Source organism: Schistocerca americana, chromosome 9 (assembly GCF_021461395.2).
Source record: "Schistocerca americana isolate TAMUIC-IGC-003095 chromosome 9, iqSchAmer2.1, whole genome shotgun sequence".
Lineage (NCBI taxonomy): Eukaryota > Metazoa > Arthropoda > Insecta > Orthoptera > Acrididae > Schistocerca > Schistocerca americana.
Window position 1 is genome coordinate 405,364 of NC_060127.1, and position 24,623 is coordinate 429,986.

General features: G+C 39.7%; 1 protein-coding gene across 1 annotated transcript in view; it reads right to left on the reverse strand.

Moving 5' to 3' along the window:
* Window positions 1–1,385: 1,385 nt before the first annotated feature.
* LOC124550868 (serine/threonine/tyrosine-interacting protein-like) overlaps window positions 1,386–24,623 on the reverse strand; it is a 78,878-nt gene continuing 55,640 nt past the window's right edge. Inside the window, exon 4 of the mRNA XM_047125615.1 lies at window positions 1,386–2,541. Coding sequence (XP_046981571.1) covers window positions 2,319–2,541 — 223 coding nt within the window. The 3' untranslated portion in view covers window positions 1,386–2,318. The remainder of the gene's footprint in view (window positions 2,542–24,623) is intronic.

The window sequence follows — 24,623 nt, forward strand, 5'->3', positions numbered from 1 at the left end:
TTGCAGCTATCTCATTTAAATCCTTCCTGCCTAATAAACTACGAAACTAGAGTGAGACAACAGCAAACGCGGAAGAATACACATATCATGTCATGTTTATATTCGTATTATTCTTATGCCTAATAGTGATACAGTCAGAAATGAAGCACGGCAATTGACTAGATTTTTAAATCTAAGATGACTAATTTCTGTGCAGAATGTAATGTACTAAAAGAGGCGTCTGCAAAGATTTTCAAATGGAGAAAAATTCTCGCTAAACTCTCGTTCAGAACATCTTCTATCATACGCAGTCTATTATTTGGTTCTTGTTGATCATTATCAAAGAGAGCAGCAGTGTAAGTAACAACAAATAGCAGTCTCTTGCCATTGTTTCGCTAATGAGACGATTCCTCTCTTCTTTTATTTATTTTTTAATTGTAACCGGCGGTACCGTGCACAAAAGCAAGCCATGCCGTGAGCGGCGACAGGCCGTAAATACTCATTACCAGAAAGCGACAAACAATGCACTGCACAATACAGTAATGCATTTTTAGCTTAGAGTGACATAAACACCTATAACAAAGAGAATGGCACTTATTAGATCAAAGAAAAATAAGCAGTCAATTCAAACCAGACGAAGCACGGAAAAAGGAAGGGTACCCGTATAAATACGGATGGAGCACCTGACACATAGCAATGGCTACCTGGTAAAGCTTAACTGATAAGTTTACGACTCGAACCAAACTACTGTAGCTGTATCGTCATTCATTTGACCTAGTTAATGTCTCATATTATAATGGACCAACTTTGTTTCGATTTGGAGGTGCGGCTTAAATTCGGGAAATTTTTTTCTCCTTGATTTAGAGTCTCATTTTTCAGGTGCGGCTTAGATTCGAATGCAGCTTAGATTCAAGTAAATACGGTATCTATCACCGCACCCCACCAACAGCTAGGTTCATGGTTTATGGGATGGAGAATCGAGAGTAGCTGCATCTAAAGTACTGTGAAGTCATATTTTGAGTATACCTATCTTTTCGAACAATGGAAAGTTGTGGAAACATTTCTAAGAAACCGAGTGGTGGACTGTTTGCAGCAACTGCTACAGCAAAAAGAATGCACAGACATTACACCATAGAATTCCTATACAAGTAGATCAAGTATGCACTGGGGCCCAATTTATTTTTCTTGGTTGGTTCACTTGCTGTCAAATGTGGATTTCCCATTCTTATTTTCCTCTTCTGTTCCTGGCAAAGTTACTTTCTTTCGCCCCCCTCCCCCCTACTTCTAGCAATGTCAAGTAGTACTTCTTTTCTTTACCTCGTATTTTCAGTCTTTGAATTCAGACAGTGTCACAAATAGTTGTATATTACGGCACATTTGTGGTAACTTGAACTTAAATTTCAATCTTTCTCAACTTTTATATAAATTTATTGCACATCTATGAGAAAATACAAAATCAATGGATGGCAAAATATACACAAGGGTGGAACAGAAGACATACTTCATACCTAAATACAGAGCAAGCACTGCAGCACACAGTGGCAGTTAATAGAAATTGACAGAGGCAACTCTTGTGTATGCTGATGTATATCATACTATTTTTAGGAGTCTATTATTGCAATTTAAATATGACCGACAAGGGAAATTTTAAAATGACAACTATACACACAGATCACGAAAGCAAATTATACTTTAAATTCTGAGGTAAAAAAGGTCAGCTTCCTTTCTCCTGATTTGAAAACAGGATAAATGATAGGTCTTTAATAACATAATTTTAGAAACCTCCACAGAATAGTAAGAGTCAAATGGACAGTAATTCAACGCAAAATTTTTAACCTAGTAATGTCTGTTAAAACTTTTAAATAATGAGCCATCTCCTTTACAGTGGAGACAATAAGTAGCATAATTTAAAAATTCTGTTCCGAAGTTAATGCAAGTAAGCATTGGACATAAGGGGACTCCGAAGAGCCATGTGCTAATACAGTGAGTTACTGTACAGTTCAGTCTTTCTGTAACAAGAAGGATATGACGTCGACAATACTTCTGAGAACATTACAAAAGCTTTATCCTTAAAATTCTTAACATGTGGTCCCACTTAGAACAGCAAGAACATTCACGTGCTAATTATTGTAGCCAGTGACCGCCACGTCAATAGTGAGAATATGCCGAAACTAACATCTGCTGTTAATTTAGCAACTATCTGGCCACCGTGGAAAAATCCTGCTAATGTCACAACAATTGGCAACGAATAACTGCAGAGGTTTCACAAATTACATGACACAGTCCACGTCTCTCAAAGTACCGCCCGGAAATTGTCCGGGACGGCCGGGTGGCCGCAATCACCGCATTGTGACAGCAGCAGGGGCGCAGGGCGACGGCGGAGGCGGCGGCGGCTCACAGCCCGCATCATCCAGTGGCCGCTTGAAGCGCGGCGTCGATGCCTCACCGTTGCGGAGCGTCTGCTGGGCCCGATAGATGGGCTCAAACTCTGTCAGTTGTGCCAAGAAGCCTTCGTTCGGGTTTATGCAAAACCTCCTCTGCTGCACGAGGCCGAATGCTGCACTGTGAGTGAAAGAGAAACATCAGTGGCCAATAAAGCAGCAACCTCCACTTGAGGTGAGTAAAATCAAAATGAGCAGTTGCACTGTGTTGTACAAATGCACTGTTCCACTGACAGACAATCTTACAACTAATTTCATCTTGACTTGCGGGAGAAAAAAAAATTCTGAGGTGTGAGCATGTACTGACTTAATTAGTGAAACTTGACTGCGTACACACACGTACACGCGTCAAGACCTCACATAATTACATTCAACACGTGGCATGTATTATAATCAACCCAAATGCATTTGCTTGAACTGAAAATATTTTCTTTAAAATTAGTAACTGGTTCTCTTCAAATGGATCATCACTGAATTTGGATAAAGTAACACATACAACTCAGTACTGCTCAAGGCCTGAGGCAGATCATCTGAAATAATGTACATAGGTAAATCAATAAATGAAACATGATATTCAACATTCTTAGGTATTTTATGTCAATAAGAACCTGAACTGTATGTTACATATTGCAAATAATCTCCAACACTTAAGGTCTAAAAGTTTTGCACATAGATATCAGATTTTGAAGATGAAGATGTTAAAATTGCCTTATTTTCCTATTTCCATTCACTAATGCATTATGGGATAACTTGTCACTGATGCACAGAACTGTATAGTAGGAGTCCTCTGACAGGCAGCTGTGTGCACGGTTGGGCCTTGTGACAACAGCCTCACAGTACATCATCACCTCCTGTGCGGTGTTTGCTGTCAATAATCAACAGCAGTTTTGAAACAATAGTGTGGCTCTAAAAGGAGTGAGGCATTTGGCCATTAAAAGGTTTAGCCATCACCTATCAAGTCCTGTAAAGAATTTAGTAGATAATACAATTAACTACTTTAAACATAAACTTGGGAGAAAGCGTGTATGCTGTGCATGCACTTGTGTATGAGTGCATGTCACTGTAAACATGTGAAAAAATCTTAACGTATAATTTTGTTTTTTAAATGATCAGCAAGGAGGCGTATGTTTCACCAAGAAGTGTACTATAATTGTGAAACTGACTCATTTTGCATAATATAAAGAATATACAGTTAAGATCCACATTATCATTCAAATAACTGACTACATAATAACTCGTCGACTGTGTGAGAGGCAGAACAACAGTTCCACGTACACACATGCAGTGCAACACCAACACCAACACCTTACACACACGAGAAAACATTTACATATTTCAGGCCAAACCTAAAAATTATTATAAAATTACACCACATTTTAGTTTCCTACAATGTAATGTGTGCACTCAACTGTCCGAATGTAGTGTAACGCATTTGAAATTTTCTAAATGTTTGCAAATTGTGTACTGAGGCAAGACTTGGGTACCAGCCCAGTATTCACAGTATAGGTGTGGGAAACACCTATAAACCACATCTAGGCAGTCGGCACACTGACCCTCGTCTTTAATTTTCTGGCAGATTCGATCTGGGGTCAGTGCATCTCCCTGTCCCAGAAATGGTGCTTTAACATGCATGACTAGTCGGGCAGGTAAACTTACTATGCCACAATAATAATAATAATAATAACAACAACAACCACCACAATCAGTTACAGTGCAAAGGATAATATGGAGAAAATATCGCAGCTGTGCGATTAATGTCGGAAAGTAGTTTTAAAGCAATTCCTGAGCAGCAGCAGCAACAGCAGCAGCACTGCTTAAGTACTGACAGGGCACCCTCGAGAACAGCCAGCCCCACAGTTAGGTTACAAACTCTTATCAACAGAGAATTTGTCGGAGACGGACCTCCACCTCTGTTTGGATACGCCAAGCATTGGCAACGTATGGTGACCCATGGGTCTGATCCACACACTTACTTATGCTCGTGGTGTAATGGATCTGGAAGATGTGCTATTTTCTACCAGATTTGTCGATACCAAATTGTAAATGTTTTCTTATATTTTTTGTCAGAATTTTTTATTATAATTTGCCTTATTATATGTTAATTTACTTATATTTTTGAGAGTGAAAGCATATTGATTACTATTAGTAAATGTGACGAAGAATATCAAAGAGACTGATTACAAGTGGAAGCTTGTGTGTTGCGTAAAATGTCTTTGACGCTGGAGTCGTCTTTGACTGGACTCAGTCGGCAGTGAACTCGTGGTGTGTGTTGACGGTAGAACAATGCGCAGGTCGCCGTCATAAATAATTTGGAAGTGAACAGAAAAAAAATTAATTATGTTACCACCTTTTTTATATAAACTTTAAGAAGAAACCACATTCGAAGAAATGGTATTTGAAGCATCAAAAATGAAGCAAACACATTGAACCAGGTCATTTCTGCAACCGACAAAACTGCATTGTGGAATCATACTTCCACTAGACAAGTGAATCCAAGACAAATATCGCCTTGTAAACATTTTACGGAAAAGGTACTGTCACGAAATATGCCAAATTTAAGTAAATAAAAAAACAGTGAGCATATTTCAACTTTGTGTCTCAGCCGGGATACCATATTTCAACTGGGGACTGTAGCCGGGATATTGTGTTCACGAGATCTTCAACAGTGCTACGAGGAAGAAAATTTGTGTGTGTTAATACCAGTTTTTTCAGAATGTGTGTTACAGTATTTGTGTTCATCGGGAAGTAAAAGTTTTGGAGAAGAAATGTTTCAGCAAAAAATATAATTTTCGACAGAAGAAAATACTTCAAGGATTTTGGTCAACAATCACATGGATGGAAAACGTGTATTTGCAACAGTAGAAGAGTGTTCCAGATAAGTCACGAAACCCTCGTGTTTTGTTAAAACAATCTTTTTATCTTGTTTTGTATTGTTGTGTATAATTTCCCCCCCCCCCCCCCCCCCCCACAATGACTTATGAGACTTTCGAGAGTATTGTGCCTAAAGTAGAAAGTAGTAATTTAATAGACTTCAAAAATCAGGACAGGTCAAATGAAACAGAAAGAACCGATCAATTTGATTTAAAAAGTTTTCTTGTAAATTTCACGAAAGAAATTAAACAATCAGTTGACGACAATAAGACTTACTGGGATGAAAAAATTGATAACATTTTGTTGCAAGTCCAAGCAGTCAATACCCAAGTGGGTGATCTTTCGAACAGAGTTGGCAGTGTTGAGGAAAAAATTTAATCTGTGGAAGCAAAGGTAAATGAAATTGATGCTAAATTGAGCGATGAAATTAATACTGTAAAAAATGAGTTACTGGTAGATATGGAAAGAAATTTAATTGATTTTAATTAAATAAAAGGGGAAATTAAAAATTTGGATGCGAATACAAAAGTTTTAGTAAAAAATGTACAACAAGAAACTGACAATCGTTTGGTTACTCTAGAAAAAAAGTAGAGTGCAATGATTTAGAAAACAAAAACTCTGTCAAAGATCTTAGCGAAAAACTTTAAAGTTTTGATATTGAATTTCAAAGCAAAAATCACAATGTCAACATATGCAATCTTGTATCCAATATTCCAGTGAAGCACTTTTCGGTAGATGGACCCTTACAGCCCGTTGATTTTATACAGTATTGTAAGGATTGTTTTTTACCTCACTCACCAGATGATATGAAAATTATATTTGTGAAAATATTCTTGGAAGGGGAAGCTTTGACTTGGGCAAACCAGCTTGTAACTTTGGGGATGACCTTTTCAGAATTTGAATCAAAATTTCTGGAAAATTTTTGGGATGATCTTAAACAAACTAGAATCAAAAGTGAATTTTTGAATGGGAGAAACTATAGAGAATCAGATGGGAGCAAGAAACAATTTTGCAAAAGTGAACTTCAAAAACTTATTCGTTTAACAAAACCTTTGGATGACTTGATCAAAATTTATACCTTAAAGAGAAGATTGCCATCAGCAATGCAGTTGAGTTTAGTTCATTGTCCTGATAGTAATGTAGAGCAGTTTCTCAATTATATTGAAAAGTTGGATAGGGTAACAACAAGAACACACAGTGGGTTTACTCAGAAGGGTAATGGTCAAAATTGGGGAAATGACAACTTTCAAAAAAGGGAACAAAACGATTATCATGATGTCAGTCAAAATTCAGGGGGATATAACAATTTTCAAAAGAAGGACCATAATTTTCATCCAAAACAAGAGCAACATTTTTGCAGAAATAATGAACAAAATAGAGAACACTTAGGGATCAAAATCACAGAAATTTTGCTAGAGATCAGTACAACAGAAACTACCAACAACCAGGTAATGTTTGGCATAGGAATGGGAACAGAAATGTTGATCAGAGACATTGGCAGAACCACAATCAGCAGTTCAAACAGGAACCAGTTGTAATTCAGGAAATGAAAAATGAGTAGACGCCCCCTTGAAGGTCCGCAAGGTTGAGGCAGAAGGTGAACATGATGAAAGGACCAATGGATGTGACTATCATAAAGCTAAACATGACAGTTCCAAACCTAAGCTATCACATGAGGTCATTAGTTGTTACTTATTAAAGAAATTTCAAGAGGAAAATAATGATGATATTGATAAAAATAAAATTTTCAGTGCACAAGAACATACAGTAGATAAAAGTAATTGTGATTCATTTAATTTAACAGAGTTTTACACTTGGGCAGAAAAGAACAACACTTTGTCAGATGATGCAATTTGTAGTAGTTCAGAGATGGGTGTGAATGAAAGAGAGAATGCATGCTGTGAGAATGAAAATACTGGTGAAAGTGATCTGGTAACTTTAGAAAGGGGAAATAATATTTTAGGGGATAATTTGAATGTGTATGACCTGAATATGTATAATGATAATGATGTTGATGATAAAGTTGATAATGATAGTAATGGTATTGATGATGATGTTGAGGGAAGGTGTTTCATTAGATTAAATAGGGAGTTGGGTATAACACACGGTCGAAAATGGATTAAATAGTGAGAATATTATAGAAATTCCCAGGGATGTTACCAGGATGAGTAAGGCTCGCAAGCAGGGTGTGTGTAAAAGTGTGAATTTTGATGTTGTTGGTAAAGAATCTGACTTCACAAATAATGATGACACATGTATAACTTCTAGCCTAAGTGAAACTTTTACAGATACTAATGACACACACACATTTCTTAATAATCTATGGCTGAACAGTGAAACTATTTCTTTTGACAATAACTTTAGAAAGATGCCTATTAATGTATGTGAAACTATATGTCCCGAGTGGTGGAAAAAGATGAGATGTTTTATTTTGGAAAAGCTGAAGGATAAGTACTTAAATAGTATACAATGTGATTTGGATGAAAATTCTTGGCTATTTGAGATAATAGAGAGTACTAATGACAATTTTGTATCTTGTGCAAATTTTATAACTGTGACAAATAACACATATAATGGTATACCATATGATTCTGATAAGTATAGGTTTGGGGAAATTGAAAGTGATTTATTACATGAGGATACAGGTTCTGAGAAAAGTGATCAATTTTGCAGTCCTTACATAAAAGTTCAAATTGGGTCATGGATTGGTAAATGTTTAATTGATACAGGAAGTGAGATCTCGGGAATATCTGAAAGGTTAAGCAAGAAATTGAAAGCGGGGAAAGATTATGTTGAAATGCCAGTTGTTGGGGTAAAGATAAAAGGTGCAGTAAATTGGTAAAAAGCCACGCTTTAGTGACATTTTTAATTGAAGGCAAGTTGTTCACACATGGATGTTTTGTAATTCAGGAATTTAATGAAGATTTTCTTTTGGGTATGAATTGGATATTAAAAGTAAATACAGCATTTTATTGGGTTGGAAGAAAACTTTTGATAGAAACTACATCTACATCTATACTCCGCGAGCCACCTTACGGTAGTGAAAGGGAATACATTCAGACAAATTTTGTGAACACACTTGGTGATCAGAGTAATGGAAATTTTGACAGCATCAATTTACTAAAAGAAAATAGATTGGAGAGTATTGAAACTCATAGATTTGAGACTGATGAAGTTGAATTTGGGAATTTGGTAAATTTGAAAATTTCAGAAACACAAAATTTATCTGGGGAGCAGAAACAACAGTTAGAAAATCTGCTGTGGGAATACAGTGATGTTTTCAGTGACATACCTGGTAGGGTAAAGGGTTATCAGTGTGAGCTTCAGGTAAAACCTCATGAACCATTTTTCATAAAACCATACAATATTGCAATATCAAAAAGACTTGCTGTTGAGAAAGAGCTGACAAAGATGGAAGGATGTAATATAATAGAAAGGAGTATCAGTGCATATAATAATCCTCTAGTAGTAGTTTCGAAAAAAGATGGTGGAGTAAGATTGGTTTTGGACTCTAGACACTTAAACAAAATTTTGTTCAGACAGACAGACCATCCCGAAAAATATTGATGAGTTACTCTATAAATTTACAGATATAAAATATATGTCAAGTTTGGATCTAACTTCGGGTTTTCATCAGGTACCACTTTCGGTTAATTCTAAAAAATATACAGCTTTCTTGTACAAGGATAAGAGTTACCAATATTGTGTTGTGCCATTTGGGTTAAATTCTTCTGTTTCCGAATTTATAAGAGCTTTGGATCATGTACTGGGGCAAGAACTTGCATCTAAACTGATAATTTATGTAGATGACATTTTGGTTACAGGGCAAAATTGGGAGGAACATTTTTCGATTTTAAAGTCAGTTTGTGAAAAACTTAGAAAAGGGGGGGATGACATTGAAATTAGAGAAATGTAAATTTGCAGTTTCTGAATTAAAATTTTTGGGTCATGTTGTCACAGATAAGGGAATTTTGGCAGATCTAGAAAAAATTAAAGCAATTTCAGAAACTCCTATTCCTAAGACTAAAAAACAAAATCATTCTTTGGGTTATTACCGAAAACATATAAGTGATCAGAGTCTGAATGCACCATGTTTAAGTCAGTTACTTAAGAAAAACACTATTTGGGTTTGGGATAAAAGTTGTCAGGAAGAGTTTGATAAAATTAAGCAAGAGTTAAGGAAGCAACACTTATTACACAGACCTGATTTTAATTTACCATTTTGTTTGAACACTTACAGCAGTAATTATGGGCTTGGAGCAGAGTTATTTCAAGAAAGAGTAGAGAATGGAGTTAAGATACATTGTACCATAGATTTTGCAAGCAGAATGTTGCTCAAGCATGAGAAAAATTATACAGTCACAGAGAAGGAACTTTTGGCAATTCATTGGGCTTTTACAAAATTTAGAATTTACCTTATTGGACATAAAACCATAGTATTTTCGGATCACAAAGCTTTGAGTTACTTACAAGAGTGCAAATTATACCACAGTAGATTGACCAGATGGGCAATATTTCTGCAACAGTTTGACTTTGAAATCAAACACATAAAAGGTTCTGAGAATGTAGTAGCTGATTCACTTTCAAGGTTACCAATTGGGGGAGAAAAGGAGATTTTTGAACAAGAGGAAGAAAAGCAATTTAAAATTAGATACTTGAAAGGGGTGGAAAATGAGAAAACAATTAGAGCTATGTGTAACAAAATTAGAAAAAAATCAAAATTTAGATCAAAGTTGGAAATTAATCAAAGAATGTCTAGGCAAAAAGGGGTATGAGAAACTTGATAAATTTTACAAATTACACAAGGGGATTTTATTTCGGAGAACAGATGTAGATGCTGATAACTGGAAACTGTGTTGGCCAGAGGCAGATGCTGATAAGCTGATCATTTACATACATGAAAGTTTTGGTCATTGTGGGATACAGAAGTGCATTCAAAAGATACAAGAAAATGTTTATTTTTAACAATATTGGAAAGAAGGTAAGAAAAGAATTGGCAACCTGTGACAAATGTCAGAGAGTTAAAGTGAGCAATCAAAGATGTGGTGGAGAGATGCAAAACATTATTGTGGAAAAACCTTCAGATCTTATCGCTGTGGACTTATATGGAATGTTACCAAAGAGTAAAGGTGGTCACTGTTACATATTTGTTATGGTAGATGTATTTTCAAAATTAATTAAACTATATTCAGTGAAAAAAGCTACTAGCCATGAAATTATAATGAAAAACTGAAAGAGATTATTTCGCACAGGTGGGTAAACCAAAAGCTGTATTATCAGATAATGATTCACAGTTCACCTCAAAAATTTGGAAAAAGTTTATTGAAAGATCAAAATTGAAGCATATACTTATATCTGTTTATTCTCCATCCACCAATCCTGCAGAAGGATATATGAGGGAAATTGGGAGATTTTGTAGAACCTATTGCAGCCATAAACATCCAACCTTTTTTGAGCACATTCGAAATTTTGAAGATATTATGAATAGCTTACAACATAGTTCCACAGGATTTTCACCGTATGAGATTATGTTTAATATTAGACCTCCAAATCTTATATCAGAACTTACTGACTTTCCTAAATGTACACCTTTAACTATGCAAGAGAGAGAAGATATTGTCAGGGAAACTATGAGGAAACAAGGGGAAAATAGGAACAAAAGACATAACAATAGGGTAAAATTAACCACTTTCAAAATTGGGGATCTTGTTCTGGTCAAATCTCATGAAAAATCAAAAATGTTAACTTCAGAAATTAAAAAATTCTTTGATATCTATATTGGTCCTTTTGAAGTCATAGAAAATCCACACCCTAATGCTTATCGTTTGGTGTATCCTAAGTCAAAGAAATTATTTGGTCTCAGGAATGTTGTCTCTTTGAAACTATATAAACAGAAATAATAATTTCAAAATTTAAATAACCTATTATCATCTAAAACAAAAGTCCTCCACTGGAATATGCTTGTTAGAACAAAACTACCTGTACAACCAAGTATGTATATTTGCATGTATAAATTAATAATTTGAAGTCACATGTTAATTGAAACTGATGAAAAAACACTGTTGTCACAAAGAATGAGAGAAAGATTTATTTTTACTTTTTTTTTTTTTTAAAAAAAAAGTCTCCCTAGTGAGCATTTATAAATTTTTTCTAATTTTTGGAAGCTAAGTCCTCCCTGTGGGTGAAGGCATGCATGCATGCATGCAAAGGTATAAGTTTGAAAACCAATTTTAGATAAAGCTTCATGATATATGAGCAATTTATTACTCTTTATACTGATGTTGTGGGGAGCGAAAGTACTCTTCACAAGAATGTGACTTGTTGTAATATTGTAGTAGAGAGGCAAGTGTACATAAATAATTGCAAAAAAAGTTTAGATAGTACTGATGTATCTTTAGTTGTACTAAAAGAAAGAAAAGCATAAAAAAAGAAAAAAGAAAATCATAAGAAAAAAAATACACAAAATAAAAAACCATGACTAAAAAATATAAAATTTAAAAAATCAGAAGCAAAAAAAAAATATAAAAGGCAAATATATAGAAAAAAACTACACTATATATATGTCCAGTATCATTTTTTATTGTACAATATGTAAGCATAATGAAATTAACATTAATATGAAAAAAAATTTTAATCTTATTCTAGGAAATGAGTTTTACCCTTCTATTATTTTCAATCTGTATGCTGTACGTTAGAATACTTATCATGTATGTTTTATACCATGTATATTTATCATGTTAAATCATTTCTTTACTTGAATTTTTTGTGTATGAGATTGATGGGGAAGGATCATTGCAACAACAGCCAGTAACAAGTCCACAGATTCAAAGAGTCCAAATTTGGAAGAGGTTATCAGACAGCATCATTAATGTACTAATTGTGTAATACAGATCCATTACTGAGTGTGGTTGGGATTTTGTTGTATATGTTCATAACAAGTAAAGCCCTGGGGAGCAATTGTAATGGATCTGGGAGATGTGTTATTTTCTACCGGATTTGTCGATACCAAATTGTAAATGTTTTCTTATATTTTTTGTCAGAATTTTTTATTATAATTTGCCTTATTATATGTTCATTTACTTATATTTTTGAGAGTGAAAGCATATTGATTACTATTAGTAAATGTGACGAAGAATATCAAAGAGATTGATTACAAGCGGAAGCTTGTGTGTTGTGTAAAATGTCTTTGACGCTGGAGTCGTCTTTGACTGGACTCAGTCGGCAGTGAACTCGTGGTGTGTGTTGACGGTAGAACAATGCGCAGGTCGCCGTCATAAATAATTTGGAAGTGAACAGAAAAAAAATTAATTATGTTACCACCTTCTTTATATAAACATTAAGAAGAAACCACATTCGAAGAAACAGTATTTGAAGCATCAAAAATTAAGCAAACACATTGAACCAGGTCATTTCTGCAACCGACAAAACTGCATTGTGGAATCATACTTCCACTAGACAATTGAATCCAAGACAAATATCGCCTTGTAAACATTTTACGGAAAAGGTACCGTCATGAAATATGCCAAATTTAAGTAAATAAAAAAATAGTGAGCATATTTCAGTGACCACCTCACTGCAATGCCACAGCAATGTTCCTAGTGCATAAAGTCAAAACTATAGCATCCATAAATTAATGTTTCTGGGGGTAACCTGTCGACACGAATGGCACACCTTTTCTGACACATGACACCAACAGATTCTGCCTCAAAATATGTGTTTGAAAATGGTCGGTTGGTTTAAAAGAGAGGGAAAGAGACCAAACTACGAGATCATCGGTCCCTTGTTCCTAATAAAACAATGCCACAAGTGCGAGAATAAGACAGACGAGACATATAACACACAACGGAAAGAAAGGAAAAACCACAAGAATGAAGGAAAGGCAATGAACACTAAAAGGAACAAAAGAGGACAAGAAAACGATAGACACACACTGGTAACAGAAGAGAGTAAAACAAGAAAGCAGTGACTGGCCGACCACGAGAATAAAAAGGTAAAGCCAACCACTCTGCAACATGTTGAAACCTCCACCCTAAAAACACTAGGGTGGAGGACACAGAGACAAAGGACATGTGCTAAAACTTAGATCAAATGATAAAGCCCACCCTCACGGATGAAACTAAATCAGCCAATAAGGCGTTGTCAGATAAAATGAACGGCACCGAGTCCAGTAACCCAAGATTTCATTGCTGCGCAGTCAAAGTGGGACAGTGCACCAGAATATGGGCCACTGTCAACCGGGCGCCACACCGACACTGAGGCGGGTCTTTACGGCGCAAGAGGTAACCGTGGGTCGCCCGAGTGTGGCCAATGCGGAGCTGGCAGATGACAACTGATTCCCTGCGAGAGGCCCGCGTGGAAGACTTCCACACATTCATACTCTCCTTAATGACACGCAGTTTGTTGTGCGTACTGTTATGCCATTCCGTCTCCTGAAGTCGAAAAACCCTGCGTTGTAAGTCAGACTGCAGGTCAGGTTCAGAGATGCCCATCTCCAGAAGCAGTTTCCATATAGCCTGTTGGCTAGCCTGGGATTCAAATGTGTCCACACAAACACCATTGAATGATGGGACCAGTCCAGGGCATAGATGGACTCTTGGACGGACGCCACCAAAGGATGGCGAGGGTAGCACTAATCGATAGCTTGTAGGCTGCTTGAGGAGTCAGTAAACAGAAGAAACGATTCCTCGGGACAGGAACGGATGTACTGAAGTGCAAGAGATACGGCCACCAGCTCTGCAGTGAATACATTGCAGCCATCAGGCAAGGACTGTTGTTCAATATGGCCTCTGATGACAAAGGCGAAGCCAACATTACCAGCAGCCATTGAGCAGTCAGTGTAAACCACTTCAGAGCCCCGGAACACTTCAAGAATCGAGAAGAAGTGGCAGCGGAGAGCCGCAGGGTTAACGGAGTCCTTAGGATCTTGCGAAAGGTCCAGGCGAAGCTTCAGTCGATTCGAAACATCCCAGCCAAATGAGTCCACAAGTGCCTTCTTGGCTAAGGGTGTGTGAAGACGTGTGTTGTCAAGCAGCAAGCACACTCCTCTCATCAGCATTCCCTTCCTTTTGTTCTGAATTCTCCTTTTTACTATTTTTTAAAGTCTTACAACATTGTTGGTCTCTCCCTGAGGAAAAACTTCGACCAAAATGATGCTGCCTTTTCATTTCCAAAACAATGAGGCCACAATTTTTTTTCCCCGCCTGAAACTGTGGGTTTGAATTTTTTGGCAGATGGGAAGCTGGTGTGATGCCACTGTGACAACTGTCTTTATATCAGGTGTGTAATGAGCCACACGTGTTACCCCCAGGCACACTAATGCTCAGAAAACCCTCAATTTCCTTTTCAAGATGCTCCTATATTCCAATTCATGTCACTCAAGAAGCTCACTGGCACTATGGACCCAGTTTTTCTTGTGCTGCTACTTCACCTGTTTTGGGATCCACTTAGCGCACAGTTTCTGGTGTCTCAACGTTTCTGTGAGTGTCTCGTATAAGACAGTTCTGGTGAGTCGGGGAAACATCACAGAAATTTCATCCACTGTCGATCGGCAGTCTTCTAGAAGTTACCTCGATTTTATGCACCAACTCGTCAGTCAAAATGGTAGGTCTTCCATTCCTCAGTTCGTCATGTAGATTTGTTCTGCCTGCACTGAACTCCCTACACAACTTAAACACACTTATTCTATTCATAAAACCTTCGCTGTAAACCACTTCTGATTTGTGAAAAAAATTTGTCAGATGTCATTCCTTCTGTGAGGCTCACACTCAGCAGGATTTCTTACCGACATATGTCACACAACTGGACATAGTTTACGTGCTAGCGTGTTTCTACGATGCTTCCTCTGGTCTGGGTATCCCCCTCTACCACTCAATGTTGCCAAACCTCACAAAAACAAAAAACCACAGCCCGTTATGATTACAGCACACTCACTTTCTGAGCAAGCCTCATACTTGCACTTCTCCTATTACACATATAATTTAGAAGACATTCACACAATTATCAGTGTGAGTATAGCAGCACTGTGACCTCTTAGGCTTTCCCAGAGTAATAATTCTTGATAATCTCCTAAAGTTTTCTGCCGGATCCTAAAATCAAACCAACTCGATGTTCAGTGATTCATCTATTGGCAACTTTCAGGAAAACGCTACTGCTGCCGAGTCCCAATGAAAACTGATGTGATTGGATGAAGCGTAGGTAATCAAATACACAGTAGTGTAGTTTTCACAATTAGGGCACTACTCGGATCTGTCAAAGATGATTTGGGAGCCTGGAGTACATAAAATTCCATGTCAATGTTGGAATCAGCCATTCGATTCGCACAGTTCAGGACGGATGTGGAGCACGGCTACGACAACCTGAAAAATCAACGGTAACAGAAAATTAAGTAAACGAGGGACAAGGGATAAAATACGATGAGACCCTGATAGCTGCCCGTACTTTCGGGTATTGGAACAGTGTTTACAATGAAGCAACTGAAATTAGGTTAGCAGAAAATCAGATTAACAGAGACAAAGGTTTTCCTCGTAACAGGATGTGGACTCCTGTACTATCAACAATATTAAGGAAAGGATAGATTGCTACTAACCACATAGATAGGATGTTGAGTTGCAGACACGTGCAACAGAAAGAGTGTGACACATTGAGCTATCTGCCAAAGCCTTCTTAGGAAAAGAAAGGAAAACACAAACAGATTCACACAAGCAGGCACAACTCACACAAGCACGACCACTATCCCTGACCAGACTGCAACTGTCGCATTTATCGAATACAGTGATCTGGAGTGGGACAGCAAGGGGGAGGGGGGGATAGCAGGGTACTTTACTTGTGGGGGAGTGCTGTCTGTTGGAGTGTGCAGGGTCTACAAGGCTGCCAAGCACAGCATTGGGAGGCTGTGGGGCAAGGGGGAAAATGGAAGCAGAAAAGGAGAGAACTAGCAAACAGGTAGAGACCAAGAGGTGTGTTGGTAGACAACAGTGCACAATGCCTGTATTTCGACATCTGCCATCCCTTCCACACAAAAAAATCCATCCCACACAGCCTGACCACTCGAGGACTGCGTATACGCAATGACAAGAACTCCCTCGCTTAGTACGCAGAAGATCTCGCCGAGGTCTTCGCACACGAACAGGCATTATCTTCCAGCCCTTGTCCCCAAACAGATCTCCCTCGTCATTTCCTCGCAAAATGCTAATCCTCCCACCACCTCGCAAGAACTAGCTACGAACAAGTGTCCTTTTGTCAGTCAATACCACTCCAGTCTGCAACAAATGAACCACATCAGGGATTTTATTACCTATCAGCATATCTGTAAATGAACAATATCCTACTTGAGGTTCTTCTGACCCCTCCTACTGTGCTGTTCCGTCACCCGACCAACCTCCACAACATCCTAGTCCATTGAAAACCACTCCCATTCCCAACCCCTTGCCACAGGGCTGTGGAAGCATCCGTGTCATGTACCAGCTCTGCTGCAATCAATACACAGCGTTTTATATCGGTACGACTACCAACCAGATGCCCACCAGCGTGAACAACCACCGCCAAACTGTGGCTGAGAGCAAAATGGATGACCCTGTGGTGCAACATTCAGCTGAACATAACATATTTGATTTCCGTGGCTGCTTCACAACCAGTGTCATCTGGAATCATCCCTCCACCATCATCTGGCATCATCCCTCTACCAGTAGCTTTTCTGAAACATGCAGATGGGAGTAAACATTACAACACATTTTCCGCTCCTGAAATTATACCGGCCTCAACATACAATAACGTACTGTCTCCACACCCTACACCCAACAGTTTCCACCCCCTCTGTGCTATCACCTCCTCCCAATATGCATCCCGTCACCCTCATTGCATGCCACTCTCTAGCAATGCACCCACTAGTCTTCTTGTACTCTTCTCTGTCATTCTCCTTCCCCGCCATCACCCCCCCCCCCCCCCTTTCCACAGCCTACTGATGCTGTGCCTGCACCCAGAGATAGCGGTCATGTGTGTGAGGTTTGCCTGCTCGTGTCAAAGTGTTTATGTTTTCATTTCTTTCTTGAAGAAAGCTTTGGTAGAAAGCTAAATATACGACTGTCTTTTTGTTGTGCTTGTCTGCAACCAAATGTTTCATCTTTACAGTGGGTTGCACTCTATCCTTTTCATAATACCATTGATATTCCAACCTAGACTTTTCATTCTTTGATTTTATCCAATGGCTTTTCTTTCATCCCACAACCCTGTGATGTTTTTCTTTGTTATTCTCCAAAGTATTACTCTACTCAGTGTTCATTCTGTCTCCTTACTGTGCTTTTCATTGCCTTCCAAACAGCACATGCTCCAACAACCTAACCACACTGTATCAACAATCTTGTCTGTGCACAACACATGGCTATGTGACTGCGTGGATTTTTGGTCCAGCTTCTCGTCCTCCAAATTCTTCCTGCCAATAATTATAATTATTCCTATCGATCCTATTTGCTCCCTCATTCTCATGTAATTTCACACTTACTTGTGCTACACGTACTTCCAATTCTCACCCTAGTCAATCCCCCCCCATCTTCCCTTATCCGAACACGCACGTATATCCAAACCTCATTTGTTTATTTCTATTTTTCCCCACTTTTCGTGCATTTTTTTTACTTATTTGTCTGTGGAATAAGTTTTCATATTTTCACATATTTGTGCATGTTTTTATGTATTTGTGTTTCATTTAACAAGTGTCTACATACTTACAGTCTATATATCTGGCTGTGCAGATGGGTTTTTCCCAAAAATTGAATTGTCGGCACAACTGAACAACTGGATGTACGTCATCTGTTACAACATGTACAGAATTGGGACAGATGGTTTGTCAAGTTACACTCAGTTAAAAATGAGGAGAGACGCAGAACAGGACTTCAAATAAGGATGGACTGGTGGGGATAAATGAACTAAGCAACAAGGTCTTCGATTCCTTAATCCTTTGCGTGTCAAGCCAGGAATAGTCCCCAGAGAGGAATTATACAAAAGATGAATTCCAACCAACTTGGTTGTATCTGAGAATCAAGAAAACCAAGTTATAGAAGCAAACAGTAGTGAGAGAGGTGTAACAGGTGAAGGTGAGAGACTTGTCCCTCGCAGGAAACAGTTGGAGACACCTGGGACACATTATGCGACTGGAGAGACACCCTGTGCATCTGACCGATGCTTCCACACCTTCCATTGCTGCAAGAAAACTGGCTACAAGGACAAGATAAAATCTCAGAAAGGGAACCAATGATTACGAGTCTGCCAACCATTGACATAAGTAAAAGAATTAAATGGCTGGCAAGGGCAAGAGCACAGGTGGACTACAGATCGGAGCAGATTAGGGGGCACCCACAAATCCCTCAAGGAACCAATGACGCTAATATACCCTACATCACAGAGAGGAGTAAAAACCACTTGCACGAGTAATACGTAAAACCAAATCGGCCACTTTTGCATCGTTCACACCAGAGGTAGCGTGTTAGCAAGTTAAAGTTTCCCCATAAGGTGGCCAATCTGGGCAGTCCAGTAGGATGTCGGTGTCGGCAACCCTGAGATGGGGACCATTCTGACAGTGATGTGAATCCTCACGTCAGAGGATGTGACCGTGGGGTAGCCAAGTGACACCGACGGGAAGCCGACAGAGGACAGCACATTCCCTGTGAGAAGCATGGAGGGAAGACTGCCAAGCAGCTACGGTTCGCAGTTTGTTTGGAGAAACTGCGGCAGACCAGTTCACATTCCAAGCCTCCGACAATTGTGGGTGTAGAGCCAATTGAAGACCCAGGTCTGTACCCCATCTCCAAAATCAGTGTCCCGGTAGCCCACTTGGCCAAACAGTCACAGCGTGTATAAGCAGACAAAGAAAAAATTCCCGGATTTTTCCCAGTTAAAAATACACTTTTCCCCCCTCATGAAAATACACTTTTTCCATGCTAAGTGACCGTGTATCTTCGCTCTGAACTGTAAAACCTGTCTATCCTTCGAATGGGTAAAGTTTTATACACTGGCGAAGAGCTTCCCAGCACATTAGAAAATGAAACCCGGAGGGGGGAATCGTGTTTCCGAAAGATCTCTGATGTGTAGCAAAATATAAACTGCATGTTCTCACATTACAAAAGTAAAAATCCAAATTACAACAAACACAGCACATTAGTTTCCAAAGCACGTAAATCGAGATTGCGATGCGTTTTTATAAGCCAATCGTAGCTCGTGTCGAGTGATCTCGCCAGCCAGTGATAGCAGATATTCAGAGCACAGGACACGTGATGATGTCAGCCGACAGCAACGTCACTGTTAAGTAGTGCGAACACACAAATAGGAAAAGTTAATGGTTTAAATTCATACACACAGTGTAGCTACAAGAAAAGCTAAACTTTCACATATATTATTGGTCTTTTTTTGTGTGTGTGTTACTGTTTAAGATATATCACACAAATGTGCCAATAAATTTTTAATTAATGACGTAAATGTCTGGTCTTCTGGACTCGACGAAATTCCTCTACGTGACTGGTCCTCAAAGTTTTAAGTTTAAATGAGAGCCAATCAGTTTGTGATTTAAGAAATTCGTCACACATTTTCACATGTAACGTAATTCATCTTGTGTAAAAGGAAATTTATTTTGAAAGTAACGCTTTTCGAACAAACATTCGCAATATTTTCTCGTGACCTGTTAGAAATAGGTTCTTTTCTACAGTTGCCAGAGAACACCAGAAAACAGGCGTGTGCAGCTATGATGTAGGAAGCCCATACGTTCATATGCATTAAGAGATATTAATTTAAGTCATAAAAGTAAGGATACTCCACGAGCATCGGAATTTCGTAAACCGTACCAAAGCGCATAATTCGGCTTAAAGTGCACTTTCGTAAGTCCAGATTCATAATGAATTAAGCCTCAACCTGATATTAAGCTTTTCAGTGTGGTTTTCGAGATGTAAATTTTCTTTGCACACCAGCACGGTATTATCCCACGTCTGGTTCTTTATTACGGCATAATACCATATGTGCCACAAAATTAAAACGTGCACTTGAAATTCAGCGAACAGTTGAAACTAGACAATAGTGTTTCAAATAAATTGACTGGCTCTGCAGAAAAGCTTAATAAAAGTCAAATTTCTTCAGCAAACCAAAAAAAATAACTTCATTGTTCTGCAGCGCGATTAATGACAATTGCCAAAAATATGGAAATAAAATAAAATCAGAAAACTGAAACTAATATTTTAGCTGTCCGTAATTATGTGAATGTATTTTATTCACTTGGTAGCTCCTAGCCACAGAAATCTGTCTTAATTTCATTTGACACGAGAACTGTAAACAAAGAGGAAAGAGCAAAATCCCTGAACATAAACACGGGTCACGTGGAGACTACCCCTCCCCACTACAACTCAGACTGCTCTGGGCATGCACAAATGTGGCGGCTTGGGTGCATCAGAATAATTCCTTGCTGCTTGTTGCTACTGCTGACACAGCTAACAGACAGAAGTGGGAGGAAGTAGTACTGCTCATACCAGACTCAACTGCGCATGCGCATGAGCCCACTCACAACTGCTCAAATGAATCCAATGTCAACAATTGTGGTGTCACGCTCCTCAGAAGCAGTCTGTTGTTATGAAGTATTGCACAGACTTCATCCTAAAGGCTTTAACACATTTTGCTGCTGGCATACACTAGTGTGTGCACTGTGTTTCATTGTTATAAATGGCACGTTTCCTTTGCAACTTAAGTTGTAATTTTTTTTTTTCTCTCTCATTTATGTTTTATTGCTGCAGTCTTATTCTGCACTAGTGGGATATGGTAAAATTCTTTGTTAGAGTATCAGTTCTTACCATCCAAAATGACAAAAATTTAACAGAAGACTAAAGTAATGAAACATTCGCAGAAATTCTAAAAAATTCCCATGGTTTTCCCAGCTGCAAAAATTCCCAGATTTTTCCCGGGATGTATACATCTTCAGTCAGTATGTTCATTCCCTGGGATCCCAAAGTGACCAGGGGTCCATACAAAGTTGACCAACCTTCCAGCACAGTGGAGGTCATTCAGGAGATTCTGAATAGTCACAATCAATGCATGTTGAGGGAAGTACTGGTTGACAGCCTGAAGACTACTCAACGAGTCACTGCCGATTAAGAACAACAGTCAGTACAAGAACAAAGGTGGCTGATACCTCGAGCAATGGCTACCAATTCTGCAGTGAATACACTACATCCATTTGACAGGGAACATCGACCGTAGAGCCGTCGTCGTGTACCACATCTTATCGTGGAAATGCATCAGGAACGTCCAGGGACAGTCGGTGAAAAACCACAGGGTTTGCTGAATCTTTCGGTCCAAAGGAGAGGTCAAAGCAAAACTGAAGGTGGCATATACACAATGGGGTGCATGTGATTCCTCCAAGAAGCTACAGTGGGGAAAAATGGAGTTCTGAGCAGAGACTGTATCCAAACTGTGATTGTGACTCCAGACCTTGACCTCCATTGTGGGAAGCAGAACTCCCAGTCATGAAAAAGAATGCAGTAGTTTTTGAAGTTCAGATGAACAGTGAATGTGTATTGCATAGTTGAGCAGCAGTTGTTCATGCCTGACCTGTAGGGAAGAGACGCCAGCCTCCACGAGTAAGCCATTCACAGGGCTGGTTCAAAAGGCACCTGTCGCAAGCTGAACACCACAATGGCATATTGGGTCAGCTTCTGAGAAAATGCTGAGCCACACACCATGCTCCCGTAATCAAGACGTGGCAGGATCAGAGCTTTGTAGAGCCACACAAGTGGAGTGGCCTGCAATCTAGCTGGTGTTGCTGAGATAGCCAAGAGCACTACGGTGTGACCAACACGTTTACTTAAGCTGGCGAAGACGGGAAAGCAGTGTCAACGAGCATCAAAGACCGATCCCAAAAAATGATAAGACTCCTCCACATTGAGCATTTCGTCATTGAGGCAGAGTTCTGGTTGGGAACGGAATGAACAATACGACAGCTGCAGAAGTGTAAGCACACGTCTTTGTAGTGGAAAACCAGAAGCCACAGCTGAGACCCCAGGACTGTGCCTTCTGTACGGCACCCCATAGTCAGCATACAGCAAGACCCACAGTTGAGAAGCAACAGTGAATGCTAAAAGTAGGCAGCATACAGGGAGGGTGACACTGTAGACCCCCACAGCTGCAGCTAGACCATTAACAGACACACCAGAAAAAAGGACACACTCAATTCAAATCCCTGTAGCACTGTTCTCCTGTGCATGGGGAGTACTGTGGGAAGCACCAACTTGATCCCAGAAAGTATGATGAGACAAGAAGTTCTGGACAAAAATTGGGAGTTGGCCCCAGGGCGCCTGCTCGTGGAGCATAACGTGAATAACGTGATGCCATGTGGTGTCATAAGCCCTACGCAGCAATATGTAGAATCTGGAATGCCCGAATAAGAAGACTCAACAGACTTCAGGCAGACCAAACAGTCAGCAGTAGAAAGGCCTTGGCGAAAACTGCCCTGGGATGGAAGATACCAAGACTCAAAGTACTAACACAGCAATCGGTTCACCACATGTTCAAGCAATTTGCAGAGAACACTAGTGAGGCTAATTGGGTGATAGCTGTCCATCTCAAGGAGGAGTTTACCCAGTTCCACAGCTGGGTGACCATGGTTCTCGCCACTGGGATGGGAACTCACCACTGTTCGAAATATGGTTGAAAATGGCAAAGATGTGATGCTGGAAAGGATGTGATGCTTGAGCATTTGGCTCTGAATGCAATCTGACCATGCAGCCATGTCAGGACATAGGGCTAGGGCACTGAGGATTCCCTACTCACTCAACTGATCATTAAAGGTTTGAGGTGAAGTGTAGTAAATGGTAAAGGAAGTCGCTCTGCCCACTGTTTGAGGACGAGAAATGCAGGTTCATACCTCTCTGATACAGGAACTCGATGATAATGAAAAGCAAAATGTTCGGCAACAGCATCTAGATCAGTGTAGACATTACAATTTAGAGATACCAAGAATGGTACATCCGCAGGGTACTGATGCCCACAGAGGCGACAAATCTTCGCCCAAACATAAGAAGGGGGGTTACATGGTCCAACGGTTTCTCCCAGCATTCTCATTTCTAACATTTTGTAACGTGACGAACCTGGGCATGGGGTCATTTAAAGGAAATGAGGTGCTTCATTAATGGATGCCACTTATGGCTTCAGAGAGCTCGCCTGCTATCTCTAATGGGCATGGTGATTTCAGTGATCCACCAATACACTGTCTTATGATAGGAGGGGAGAGGGTGCCCAAGAAAGAGAGGATTGCCAAGTCAGCTGCCAATAGAAAGGCTTAAGTTGCGTTCTGGACGACCGCGTCGATACTTTCACGTGCAGGGTGCAAAGGATGGTGGCAATGGTGAAAGCATCTCCATCAGCTTCAGAGTGAGCCCACTGGGGTTGACACCCAGGCGAGTGATGCCGAGGAAGGGTCAAACCAATTGGAAAATGAGAACTATTGTACAGGTCATCACGGACTCTCCAGGGAGAAGAGCTGGGCTGCAAATGAAAAGTTCAAGTAAGACTGCCACACTGAAGTGTGTAGCAACATCAGTATTCAAAAGGCAAAGATTGAGCTTTGTGAGCAAGTTTTCAACAGCTTTACTGCAGCCAGTGGTCTTAGTTCCACCATGCAAAGGGTTGCTGGCACTGAAGTAATCTAATAGTAGGAAGGAGGGAGGGGGATTGAGAAAACAAGTGTAGACAATGTGTTCTGGGTTACTGCATCTTTGGGAGGGAGCTGCAAAATTACTGGTGGTAAATTCCAGGCAGTGCCTTGAACACAGAGGAGGGACATGTGGGGTCCAGTGGCACAGGGCCAACAGAATCCCCCTCTTTTTGTAGGACTCCTTCTTGTCCTTAGATTATTTAGTCTTCTGCAAGGGCTTGTCTGCCCCAGATTCTGGGACAGAAGAGGCACATGATGTCCTATGATCTGCGACCCAAGATTCCTTCAGCCACCAACTAGCACCTGGTTGTATTTCAGCAGAGTACAGGAAAGGAAGCATCCTGAGGGCCCTTTCCTGGTAAGGGGTGCCGAAGGATGGCGTTGCTTCCCTGGCTGTGTGCTGTGGTTGGACATCCCCAGTGGATAGGGAGTCGACACTCCCAAAGAGAGTGTGGAGTAATCAGTAGGAGAGGGGCTCCCCACCCACTAGCGAAGCAGGTGTAGTTGAGTGGCCCCAAGGAGCAGACGTTAGAACACACAGAGGATGACGGTACAGTCACTATAGACAATGACATCGTCATAGCAGTAGCATACATCAGTCTTGAGTGTAGGATGTAGCAATCACATTTATTTTTGGTCTCTTGATATGGGAGGCG